Here is a 13,967-nt window from a genome sequence, read left to right as displayed (position 1 = left end):
TCAGAAAAATATTTAATCTCCAAATATATCATTCAGTATTTCCAGGGACTTAGATGTGATTTGATGGCTCTAAAGTTGTAACAGGAGGAAAACCAGAGTTTTTGGAAATTCAGTAAGACTATTAAATTATCATCTCCGTATCTTCTAAGCACCTGTACCTTGTCATAATCTGAAAAATCCATCACTTCATGATGCTATATGATAAAAACTCATGGCAAGAATGAAGGCTGACTACAAACAAGTTTCCTGCGGCATGAAAAGAGTTAAAAAAAACAAACCTGATGACAATAACTTTGTCTTCCTCAGTAAAATATGCTTTCACAGGCAATCACCATAGAGAACAATTTTGTAAAACCTATGTTCACTCAAGTAGGCCAGTTTTATACAAATGCAAACTGGTATCTAACCAGGATATAATTATTTTCACAAAGCAATCCCAAACAGGCTTTCATGATGTTCAAGCACTAGACAATTTCCAGCAAAAGAAGATAAAAACGATTCCTATTTATTATTCTAGTACCCAAATTAAAAAACTCTTTCCCTCCCTGGGTTTATGTTTCATTTTCTAATCATTCTGTCTTCTCAAGGGCCAGCCCCAGAATGACATCAGTAGAAGTTGACAAAATAATTCAAACTGAGATTTTAATAGCTAATCAATAACTAATACATATGTCCCTTTCAAACACATTTAAAAATGTTGCTTGTGCCTTTTTACTCCAAGAACTAAGATCTCATAATGAAATTACAATCCCAAAGACAGCATCATGAAAAAGTATTTTAGGGCAGGAGAATTTTCTTATTTCTCAGATAATATGGAACAGATGGTCTATTCCATCTCAAAGTAAGACCAGCAGATCTGGAGGTAAACAAGGACTTAAAACTTAAGTCAATAATTATAACTATCAAATACAAAGGATATAACAGGCCAAAAGGGAAAGTTAACAAATTAAAATGTATTTAAAAAATTTACTGGAATCATAGCACAAACTTTTATCTTCTGCTTTTAATGTGACTGGCCCTACAAAAATGGGGGGAAAAAACATTAATTTCTCTGAAAGATACTTTAAATTCAAAATAAACTGCAGTAGACTTTATAAAATAGCTGATTAACACCACAAAGCACATTTTTTTTCAAAGGTCTCACCATCCTGTTGTATTCATCTGCTACAGAATAAAATCACTATGGTAAATAGAGCTAAAATCACCAACTTGCTAGTTCCAATTTAACTACTTTGATATAACTATAGCCTAGCCATCTTCCAGAATTATCCTAGTAAGACATCTCTGGTGGTGACAGGTAGAGAGAGGGTAAAGAAAAACAACAAAAGCACTTTAAGACCTGACTCTGTACAAGCAAGATAATGCCTGTAAGCATTACCACAACTTTTTTGTGACAATTTCACACAATTATTTCTTAACTAGATTTGCAAAATTAGATTATTCTACTACCCATACTCATGGTTTTCATAATAACTGAAAAACAATAAATACACTAAATTCACTTCTGCAGGGGAACAAAACATTTTGAACAATGTGGCTCCAGTTACAAGTCTCACTGAAGAGACTTTAGCACTATCATTGAATAGTCTTTACCATATTTAAAACAATAAATCTTCTAAAATACATGACTAATTCCAACTATAAAAATCGCTGACACTACTGTGTGCCACCTACCTAATTTTAAATAAATTTTAAATTACCTGTCAATGTTCAGTATTGAATTAAATATACACTTATAGACAAAAAAGCAGGTTAAGAAATATAGTCACTTAAAGACAGTTTACCTCTGCAACTTTGAGAAACTCTGAGATTCTTGTCATCCTGGTCAGGAACTTCTTATAGATGTCAAGACCTTCTTTGCACTGGTTCTTTTTCATATCAAAATATTTTTCTGTCAAAAGAAGATATAAAAATACTTTTACTCACAGAAAATTATAACACTCAAAAAGAAATGTGGACACATTTGATATATGATATTTGTACGATAGCACTCTTTGAAAACCAAATCCAAATCCCACAGGGAAAAACAGAGCGTTTCTAGGCAAAATAACTGCATTCCATATACAGTTAACTCCTGAACAATGCAGGGGGGTTAGGAGCACCAATTCCCATGCAATTGAAAATCTGCATATAAATTTTGACTTCCCAAAATTTTACCTACTAATAGACTGGGAAGCCTTAAGAATAACAGTCAATTAACATATATTTTGTATGTTACATATGTTATATACTATAGTGTTATAATAAAGTAAGCTAGAGAAAAGAAAATCGTAAGAGCCCTAAACGATGTTGCTCAGTGGTAACAGCATCGTCCTGAGCACTGAAAGGTCGGTCTCAGGTTCTATTTCCAGTCAAAGGCACATACCTGGGTTGCAGGTTCGCTCCCAGCCCTGAGTCAGGGCACATGTAGGAGGCAACCAGCTTCACATGGATGTTTCTCTCTCTCTCCTCCTCTCGCCCCGCCCCCCAACTTCGACTCTCTCAATGGAAAAAACTATCCTCATGTAAGGATTAACAAAACAAAAGAACAAAAAAAAGAGAGAAAATAATAAGAAAAATATATTTTCTATATTTGTTGAAAAAAATATCTGTGCTGTTCAAGGATCAACCATATACCAAATACACAATAAAGCACCATATAGTCCTAAAATGCCTCAAAACACCTCATCCTTAAAAAAAAAAAATGTTTAATGCATTTAAAATAATTATCCATTTTTAAATTAAGTTTAGAAAAAATATCAATTTTATAGTTAAAGTTCATTATGGAGTAAATTAAGAAGAAATAAGATTTTTCCTGGACAGAAAATTCCAAGTTAATTTTAAAGGAATTTTTATATTTCTACAAATTATAAAACTGATAGAAGAAAACACAGATATATCTAAAAAATATAAAGTTCATTTAGCTAAACATTCTAGTTGTAAAAGTATATTTAATAACTTAGCATATGTAACAGGTATAAAATTTCTGCCCAAATAAATTGTTACAACAAATGAATATATCTCAATAAATATTTATTCAACCTTAAGTAACAACTCAGACAATATTAGTTACCCATATGGCACAAGATAAGAAATAAAATGTCATTAAGCTACAGCAATATTTACCCAATAGGTTAATAATTCCTTCATTGTATGCTGCAAACAGTCTAATGGCATCTTTGAACAAGAGCATGAAGGCAGCATTTATTACTCCATTTGTAAGTTCATTACTATTAACCTGGGGGGAAAATTAGAAAAAAAAAAATTAGCTAATCTTATGTTTTAAATAACAATGACTTCCTTCAAATTAAAATACAGTGAATTCATATATTTAGATGTATTAAAGAAAAAGACATTTATTTCTTGCAATTAGAGTTACAGCCAAAGAGCGCAAAAATCTTAATCAAAGAGTTTAGATGTTTGTAAAAGCAACAAGCAAACAAACATCCTACAACATTAAATGAATGGGTTAGTGCATGTCATAGCAACTGGTCGAATGGTCGGTCACTTAGGGTTTTATATATATAGATATACCTTTTCTTAATATTACAGACGAACTGATCTTCAAAATAGTTATGATAATATTAAATTTATCTCATCTGGTTACTGGGAGAATTTGGTTACTGGGAGAATTATATGATATGCTGAGTATCAAGAGCCTAGTGCAGTACCTTACACATGAATAACCAATATTTATTATTATTGAATTATGCTGTAACAACAAAAAAATCACTTATTTATCTATCAAGAATACAAAAAATAATTTTATTTCTATCTCAAGGAATGAATCAAAAGGATAAGCCAAAATAACTTTTAACCTCTTTTTTAGATAACAAGGATATGTAGTACATGAAAATTAATTTGTTAGGTAGGTATATAAAAGCATAAGCACAAAGTTAAATAGTAAGCAACCAATTGGTAAATATGTGCAGAATATCTAACAAGGCTGATTTCTATTATGGAGAGAGAATCCTAATAATAAAGCAAGTAACAGATAATTCATATGACCAGTAATATGTGAAAAGAAGCTCACCTTTGCTTACCAGATAAATTAAGATATAATAATAAAATTAAGATATAATAATAAAAATAATAAGATATAATAAAATAAAAAAAAACTATCCTTTTTTGGAGCACCAGACCAGCAGGTATCAAAATAATCAAGACCAAGGTATTATTGGATAAAAATTAAGAAAAACAGGCACCTGTTGACATGTGAATGGCTCAACCCTTTCAGAGTGTAAATTGGCAATAGTTCAAAAGTATAAACGTTTATGTCCTTTGAACCAAATTTTTTTTTTAGGCATTAACCCTACAAAATAGGTTTAAAAATGTGTAGATACACACATTATCTAACACACACACAAAATTAGTGTCTCCTCTCTTCTCTGTATCCCCCCCGCCCCCCACTCCCAATAGGCGTAACAGGTAAATTGTTACATACAATGAAGTACAATACAAACACTGAAGAGAGTAATTTTATAAAGTGAAAACAAATTACACGGTTGGACCCTCTTCACTATCAAAACCAAAATATCATTCAGTAGTTACATCACTCTCTTGTGTCTTTCTAGTCTAGGGGTTAGAAAACTTTTTTTGTAAGGGCCTGTTTGTATTTTAGACTCTGAAGGCTATATAGTCACTATTACAGCTATTCAACTCTGTTATTACATCGTGATAACAGCCACATACACTATGTAACCAGTGAGCCTGGCTGTGTTCTAATAATATTATTATTGTAAACAATATTAAATTTCATAATTTTCATCTGTCAAAATACTATTTTTTAAATATTATTTTCAACCACTTATTAAACATGTAAAAATCATTCTTAGCTCACAAGCTGTACAAAAACAGGCAGCAGGTCATAGTCTGATAACCCATTCTAGACTATGAAGCACTTACAGGATTCATTTACTGAATATTTATTGAACAGTATCTATGTGTCACACACCTCTGATAATGGGGACACAGTAGAGAAAAAAAAGACTTGGTGCCTGCCCTCAAGCAACTTAAAGACTATAAACAGCAAGAATTAAAGGAAAAAACCAATTTCAGCATGAAATTGCTACGGTTCCATTCACTAACTTGCACTTACAAGCTCTAAAATAAAATGTCTTAAAATAGATGCCTCCCCCTCAAAGAAAAGACTTGAAAATATTAATATTTAACATATTACACACAAAGACAAAGTTGGAAACTTGGTTCAAGTGATGGTAGTTAAAACAAAAATTCCAGAGAACACAATATCCTTGGGCAATCTCTACAAAACAGGCTGTTACCAGTCTATTTGAACTTCCTTTTATTCCTTAATAATTGAATGCTTTGAGTCCTACAAAAGTGAAATACTAAGTTGGCTATTCCTAAAGAAAATTGTCATATATTTTTTAAAAATATCTAAAAACCATTATCAAAAGAGAGCAGATTTTCAGATCAACCCCTTAACCTCTCCATCACTTTCTTTAGCTTGTACAGTATGTGCTTCATATACAAGAACCCATGTATAGAAAACATTTAGGGGGAAAAACTACATGTACTAGTTAAGACCTACAACGGTTGCATCTCTACTAAACATGTAGACTTATTTTCTTGTCATTTCCTAAACAATAGAGTATAACAACTATTTACGCAGCATTATAAGTAATCTAGAGATTATTTAACGTTTATGGGAGGATGTGCATAGATTATATGCAAATTCTAAGCTATCCTATATAATAAAAGCATAATATGCTAAGTGTCTGACTGATCAGTCGACCATTCAGTTGACCGCTTGACCAGTCGCTATGATGTGCACTGACCACCAGGGGGCAGACGCACTGACAGGTAGGTTAGCTTGCTGCTGGGGTCTGGCAGATCAGGACTGGGAGGGCTGGACACGCCCTGGAGCCCTCCCACAGTCCCTCCCCGGCTGGCCGGCCCCCATCGGCCCCAAATGGGAATGGGCAAGACAGCTCCGATCAGCTCCGATCAGCCCCGATCACCAACCAGGCCAAGAGACCCCACCCGTGCATGAATTTGTGTACTAGGCCTCTAGTTTTATATAAGGGACTTGAGCATCTGTGAATTTTGTATCCACAGGTGGTCCTTGAATGGATACAGAAGAATGACTGTATACCTCTAATTCTAGAGCTAGAGAAGCACTACCCATGAAATCAGGGTAAATCTAAAACAATTATAAAATGGAAAGTAAGCCCTAACCAGTTTGGCTCAGTGGATAGAGCGTCAGCCTACGGACTGACGGGTCCCAGGTTTGATTCCGGTCAAGGGCATGTACCTTGGTTGTAAGCACATCCCCAGTAGGGGGTGTGCAGGAGGCAGCTGATCGATGTATCTCTCTCATTGATGTTTCTAACTCTCTATCCCTCTCCCTTCCTCTCTGTAAAATCAATAAAATACATATTTTTTTTAAAAGTGGAAAGTAATCTGATTTGAGCCCACATTTATAGAAAACACTTAGCCAAATAGGATATTAGTATGAAAAATCAGAGTCTGTGAAAATAAAAACCTCAACCAATTATAACATTTTAAAAATCTTAAGTTACAAAAGATTTGTGCAATCAACTTACATTAAAATCGAGAAGGGCATCCATTTGATTTTGAATAATAGGTACAGTTTTTAGGAGTTTTTCTGTGTTCATTGTCCTCATAACTCCATCAGCCCTAAAAAAGAAACAACTGAGTTTGTTATTAAACCTACATTTCAAACTCCCATATGGTTCTCTAAACAGAGAACAAGTTGCTATAAAACATCACATATTTTTAAAGTCATTACTGAGCCTGAAATCTCAAGCATAAATCATAGAGAAAAAACAAAAACAGAAAATATGTCTATCAAAATGCTCATTTAAAACTAAAAAAAAAGAAAAGTAAAATAAGAGAATAAAAATCAAAGTTTACATCATACCATCAAGTTTATATAATTTACTTTTTACATGAGGAAATCATCTGATCCTCACATCACACATGTGTATACCAGTAAATAGCAATTTTACTATTTTTTTAAAATTACGAATAAAATAATTACCTCAAATCACTTAATAGTCAGGATTTAATGGAGCTAGCACTTAAACTCAAGTCTATTTTATTCATTACTCAAATACCAATGCTTGTTATACAGAAAATTATAACTAAAATCATTTTATTATAAAATAAGACAATTTTACCAAGTCATTCTAATCTGATCATTAAATAAGTGAATATTAAGAGGAATGTTTTTAATAAAATATTTTTTAAGTAATTCCAAAAATATTCCTTTGAATATTTTAGATATTTCTAAACATAAGAGAAATATTAGCAGTACCAAATAAACTAGAATTTTACAAAACTAGTACCAAAAACACTAGATAAAAAGTACTGAGGCTAAGATATATCACTAATACTAAGTGCTTATTATGTATCAGGCTCCACATTAAGAACTTGCTATGTTTTCCAAATCCTCACAAAAATCCTGTAGATGGCCTGCCCCATTTTATAGGTGGTGAAATTTTAGGTTGTGGGGTTATATGACAGTCTACGGTCAGAGAACTAAACAGTGGTAGGGTCATTATATAAACCCCGCTATATTAGACTTCAAAACAGTGCTTTTTGTAACCTTTTGGCAGAGTAACAAGGCACTTTCAAAAAGTGTGCAAGCTTTCTCTAATTTATAAATAAACCATACTATAACCAGCTGCTCCAACCCTGAGTTACTCTCTTCAATCACAACCCCAGAAGCCAGAAAAGCAACAATAGAGCTTTGTGCTACACAACACTGGACTGCCTTGGGTAGGCAGCTACTGACTAGCTTTAGCCCAACAACTCTCCCCAATAAGGCTAGGTAACCTCTCAAATACTAAACTACATGGATTGGTACTAACTGCTGGAGTTTGGAATAGGACACCATTCCCTCATTGTAACCCTTTTTTTATTGTCATCATACACTCATTTTGTAAGTCATTACTTGGTCCCCTTTTCGTTCTCCCTCTCTCTCCTTGCTGAGGTCACTTTTTACTTCTGGTCACTTCCCCTCCATCACAAGAGACTTAAACTCTGCCTCAGTTTTTCTTAACTTCAACATCTACATGAATAACAAATCCAACATCCTTATCTCAAAGTGCCTTAATAGCAGTTCTTATTCCCATGGTCAGATCCTGAGTTTACTGTCCCAAAAGCTACATCAACCATCCCCCCCCCCCCCACCACCACCAAATGAAAAAAACAAAAACAAAATTCAGATACCATATCCTATAACAATAACCTTTGAACCTTCTAGCAACCTTGGTCAATTATCCCCCATGACAAAAGCTATTTGACTTCATCATAATATTGTTCCCATATTTTTACTTCCTTCATCTAGTTTAGAATTCCAAAGATTACTATTAAATTCCTCTGTACTCTCTTCTTCCTTTGCAGTCACCTGACAAATTCACAATCCTGGGTGAGCCAACATTTACCTCATCCATGACAGTAAGATGCAGCTGAGTCCTGGTAAAGAAAACCACAAAACTGAGCAACTGATAAAACTATAACAAATTCATAATCAACTTCAAATGAGGACTCCGCATTGCCAGTAATCCTCTTAGCCTTCTCTTAAATTCCTCTCCTCAGTACTTATACTTCAAACTTCCTTCTCCCACCACTCCCTTCCTTGTATCCCACACCCAACACACAAACTCTCAGCCTTTAACTCTCAAAATATATCATTCAGAAATAGAAAATGATAAAGAGAGATTGGCTGGTCATCTTGCCACCAAAACTACATCTATCTGGTCTATTCCTATTATAGTAGCAAAAGTATTTCTTTCTAGTAAATGTAAACACCATTCACACAGGTCCTCTGGATCCCACTCTGTCACATCCTTTAGTTCTCTTCTTCTCTAACACAGCACTGACTGTCCAACAGAACTATCTGCAGTGATGGAAATGTTCTGCACCATTCAATATGGTAGCCACTAGCCATAAGTGGCTACTTAGCATCTGTAATGTAGCTGATGCAACAAGGGAAATGATTTTTTAAATTTGATTTTATTTTAATCAGTTTAAATTTAAATAGCCACATGTGGCAAGTAGCTAGCATACTGGACAATGCAGCTTATTAATCTTTTCTTTTATACTAGATCATTCCCACGAACATGCAAGCAAAGTTTCTAGAATCACCATTCTTTAAACAGACACACACACACCACCACCACCACTAATCCCGTATTATTCCCTTGCGGAGTCAAGCATACTTCTCAAAAGAGTGGCCACTTCATCACATTTTGTTCATTATTCAATTCATTGCATTATGAGCCCCACTCCTACCATCCAGTTCAATTTCTCTAGTTTAGGTTATCTAGGTATTCCATGTTGCTTCTCCAATGGGTACTTACCTAATATTATCTGACTAGACTTCTCAGCATCATTCAAGTTTTCTTCATTCTTGTAATATTCTACTCTCTCAGCATCTCTTATATAATTCCCTCTTTGTTTTCTTCCTACCTCAGGATCACTTTCCAATCTCTTTTGCTGGCTCCTCATCTTTTATCCATCCTCTAAAACAGTTGTATATCTCAAGGTTTTCTGGACCCTCTTCTCTCATTCTGAATTTATGCCCCAGGTAAGCTGTCCTTCCCAAGACAGAAATTAGCAAAATGCCATTGACATATTTATATTCCCAGACTAGAACTCTCAAGTTCCAAGTTAGTATATTAACTGCCTACTTGATATCTCAACTTGTACAAATGACTCAAAACTAGTATTTCTAAAACTAAATCCTTACTTTTTAGCACTACACCCTACCTTATACCACTCCCCAAAATCTTCCCTGTAAATAGTGCCATGTACCCTGTGACTTATGCCAGAAACTGTGGGGATATTTCTGATTCCTCCCTCTCTCACTAGCTTCCACATCATTTCTTCCCAGAGAACTTTAAATTTTTTAATTAAGAAGAATCTTAACAATTATTACATGATTATATCAGACTTCAAAAACCACAAATAATTCACAATCCCACATGCTTGAACATGATTTAAATCAAATGTATGACAATTCATACTCCATGCAGAGCACAGGTTCTTATGACTTTTTAAATAGATTACAATTAAATTCAGATACTTGTTTCCCAAATATAACAGCAATGGGTTAAAGGCTAATTATCCATGTCCTTATTCACATACAATATCTTGATTAATTTACACAATGTCTTGTTACTTTGAACTGTACTAATTTAGAATTCAAGATAATTCAACATAATACTACCAAATAGAATGTTAAACAAACAAATCAAAATGAAGAGTCCAATGTTTAACCAACTAAAAAGACAAATCTATGGGCAATTTACTGGATCTATTTTTCTTTTTTGGGTCTATTTTTCATTGAACCATTTAATGTACTGTTTACAAACTCATCTAGTCATCTTTTCGAAAACTATTAAACAGCCACTATGTCAGTGGTTCTCAACCTTCCTAATGCCGCGACCCTTTAATACAGTTCCTCATGTTGTGGCGACCCCCAACTTCATTGTTACAAACTGAACATAATTAAAGCATAGTGATCAATCACAAAAACAATATGTAATTATATATGTGTTTTCCGATGGTCTTAGGCGACTGCTGTGAAAGGGTCGTTCGACCCCCAAAGGGGTCGCGACCCACAGGTTGAGAACCGCTGCACTATGTTTCGGCACTCTGGAAAGTCCTAAATATATGAATATGGCACGACTATACTCTCATGGGTGTGAGCATGTCATATAAAATTTAACAACAGAAATAAGGCTTCCTCAAAGAAATGTCAGAGTGAATTCTTGAAAAATAACTAAGAATTTGTCAGAATAACAAAAAAGGGCTTTATAAAAGGAGTATAGTTTGCCTTGAACAATGCAGGGGAGTTAGGGAACATAACTTGTACTTCAGTACTAGTGGGGACTGGCTCTAGGACACACATCCCCGCCATGAATACCAAAATCCACAGACGCTAAACTCCCTTATATAAAACCTAATTAAAATACAAGCAAAGGACTTGAACAGACATTTTTCCAAAGATATACAAATGGCCAATAAGGACATAAAAAGACATTTAACATTATTACCCATCAGGGAAATGCGAACCAAAAAAATCATAATGATATACTACTTTATACCCACTAGGATGACTATAATAATAATAAAAAAATAACAAGTATTGACAAGAATGTGTGGAAATTGAATCCACATATATTGCTGGTAGGAACATAAAACAGATCAATTGCTTTAAAAACAAAATGAAACAGTTTGGCAGTTCCTCAAGAAGCTAAACGTAAGAGTTACCATATAACCCAGCAATTCCACTCCTAGATACATACCCAAGAGAACTGAAAAGATTCCACAGAAAAACTTTTTCACCAATGCTCATAGCAGCACTAATCCTAATAGCCAAAAAGTAGAGACCATTCAAAGGTCCATCAGCTAATGAAAACAAAATGCAGTATAATCCATACAACTGAATATGATTGAGCCATAAGTACTGATCCATCCTAAAACAAGGATGCTAAAACTTAATACATTAGGCTAAGTCAAAGAAGCCTGACACAAAAAGCCACATATTACATGATTCCAGCAGGGAAGAAAAAAAAAAAAAAAAAGACATAGGAACCATAAAAAAGAACCAGTCAGAAATGAAAATACAATAACTGAAATGAAAAATACACTAGAAGGAATCAACACCAGATTAGATGAAGCACAGAATCAAATCAGTAATTTGGAAGTCAAGGTAGAAAAACCACCCAATCAGAGCAGCAAAAACAAAAAAGAATTTTTCTAAAATGAGGATTTTTAATGAACCTATGGGACAATAATCAAGTGTAACAGTTGCATCATAGATGTACCAGGACGAGAAGAGAAAGAGCAAGGGATTAAGAATCTATTTGAAGAAATAATGACTGAAAACTTTCCTAACCTAGTAAAGGAAAAAGACACACAAGTCCAAGGAAGCTCAATACAAGTTCAAGAAGCTGATAAGAGTACCCCACAAGATGGAACCCAAAGAGGCCCACACCAAGACACATCATACTTAAAATGCAAAATGTTAAAGACAAGGATAGAATCTTAAAAGCAACAAGAGAAAAGCAGCTAGTTACCTGAAAGGAAGTGCTAATCAGATTGCCAGCTGATTTTGCAACAGAAACTTTGCAGGCAAAAAATATTCAATGATGAAAACCAAGGACCCACAACCAAGATTACTCTATCCAGCATGGCTATCATTTAGAATTGAAGGTCAGATAAAAGAGCTTCCCTGACAAGAAAGAGCTAACGGAGTTCATCGCCATCAAACAAGCAATACAAGATTTGTTAAAGGGACTTCTTTAAAGAAAAAGATAAAAAATATGAATAATAAAATGGCAATAACTACATATCTATCAACAATTACTTTAAATGCAATGGATTAAATGCTCCAATCAAAAGACATACAGTGGCTGAAGAAGTAAGAAAACAAGACCCTTACACATACTGTGTACAAGAGACTCACTTCAGATAGAAAGGTATACAGACTGAAAGTAAAGGGATGGAAAAAGATATTTCATAAAAATGGAATAAAAAGAGCTGAGATAGTAATACTTGTATCAGACAAAATAAGACTTTAAAACAAAGGCTACAAGAGACAAAGAAGGGCTCAGGAATTCCACTTCTGGGTATTTTTCTGAAGAAATCCAAAACACTAAATCAAAAAGACATATGCATCCAGTTTGTTCATTACAACATTACTTACTATACCCAAAATATGGAAGCAACTTAAGAGTCCATCAACAAATATATGTATGGATAAAGTAGTGGTGCATATATACAATGAAATATGATTCAGCCAAAAAAAAAAAAAAAAAAGGAATGAACTCTTGCCATCTGAAACATGGATGTACCTTGAGGGTATTGTGCTTAGTGAAATAAATTAGAGAAAGACAAATGCCAGATAATTTCACTTATATGTGAAATCTAAAAAAAATTTTAAAAATAAATGAATAAGTAGAACAAAAACAGATTCATAGATACAGAGAACATTTTAATGATTGCCAGATCAGAGGGGTATTGGGAGGGGTGGGTGAGTGAAAAAGATGAAGGGATTTAGAAGTACAAACTGGTAGTTAGAGAATAGCGATGGTGATGTAAGGTATAGCATAGGGAACATAAAGTAGTTGTATCAGGGTGATCACTTTGTAAGTTATAGAAATGCCTAATCACTGGGTTGTACACCTGAAACTAACATAATATTGTATGTCAACTGTAATTAAAAAATAAAAATAATTTTAAAATGTTATGTTTTCGGATTTGATAGTAATGATGTTGGACAACTTTTTAAATATACTAAAAACCAATGAATTTAAAATCCTAAATACAGCACATTTTAGGTTATGTAAATTCTATCTCAATAAAGCTGTTACCAAATTTAAAACTCCTAGTGCAAAAAGTATCTGTTGTACATTTTCAAGGAAATTTGAAGTTCAAATTTTTTCAACTGGCCTGATATTCCATAATTCATAGTCTAATATTTTTTATGATTTACATTTATAAATATTCACATCTATTGGATGTCAAGAAAAAGAAAAGAAATGAAGCTTAACTCACCCTCTTTTCACTTTTGTGAAATCAAATGCAACTTGTCTGTATGAAACTGCTTTTTCATTTAGATATCTACTATACCGCCTAATAAATGTAGACATGTCATATCCTGTAAATAAAAAAATAAAAAAGTTTTTCATAAATTATTAAAATCCAAATTTGCTTAAGAAACCAACTCATTTCATCCAATGGCCATATCTTGATATTTCAACTCAATTTTGTGATGTAAATATAATGACTAATGAAAAATATCACATTAAAATCTCAACGACTTAACATTTTTAAGTCATGTATGTCATATGTGGCTTTGAAAAAACCTTCCCCCATAGAATTTCACTAAAATAATTGTGCTTCTGATCATCATTCCTATCTTTTACTTATTAGGAATTAGAAAAATACGTTCTACACTACTTGACAACCTCATAACTCAAATTTAATAC

At 33.6% G+C, this 13,967-nt stretch overlaps 1 protein-coding gene across 13 annotated transcripts in view; it reads right to left on the bottom strand.

Moving 5' to 3' along the window:
- PICALM (phosphatidylinositol binding clathrin assembly protein) overlaps positions 1 to 13,967 on the bottom strand; it is a 110,963-nt gene that overhangs the window by 51,450 nt on the left and 45,546 nt on the right. For 12 of the 13 annotated variants that reach the window (XM_059708211.1, XM_059708213.1, XM_059708214.1 and 9 more), the window contains exons 4-7: positions 13,534 to 13,636; positions 6,546 to 6,639; positions 3,106 to 3,217; positions 1,785 to 1,891 (exon numbers count right to left, since the gene is read on the bottom strand). In XM_059708211.1, coding sequence (XP_059564194.1) covers positions 1,785 to 1,891; positions 3,106 to 3,217; positions 6,546 to 6,639; positions 13,534 to 13,636 — 416 coding nt within the window. The remainder of the gene's footprint in view (positions 1 to 1,784; positions 1,892 to 3,105; positions 3,218 to 6,545; positions 6,640 to 13,533; positions 13,637 to 13,967) is intronic. The other variant, XM_059708221.1, reaches the window with a different exon arrangement.

This window comes from Myotis daubentonii, chromosome 9, assembly GCF_963259705.1.
Source record: "Myotis daubentonii chromosome 9, mMyoDau2.1, whole genome shotgun sequence".
NCBI classification, from domain to species: Eukaryota; Metazoa; Chordata; class Mammalia; order Chiroptera; family Vespertilionidae; genus Myotis; species Myotis daubentonii.
This window is presented reverse-complemented; position numbering and strand designations above follow the sequence as displayed.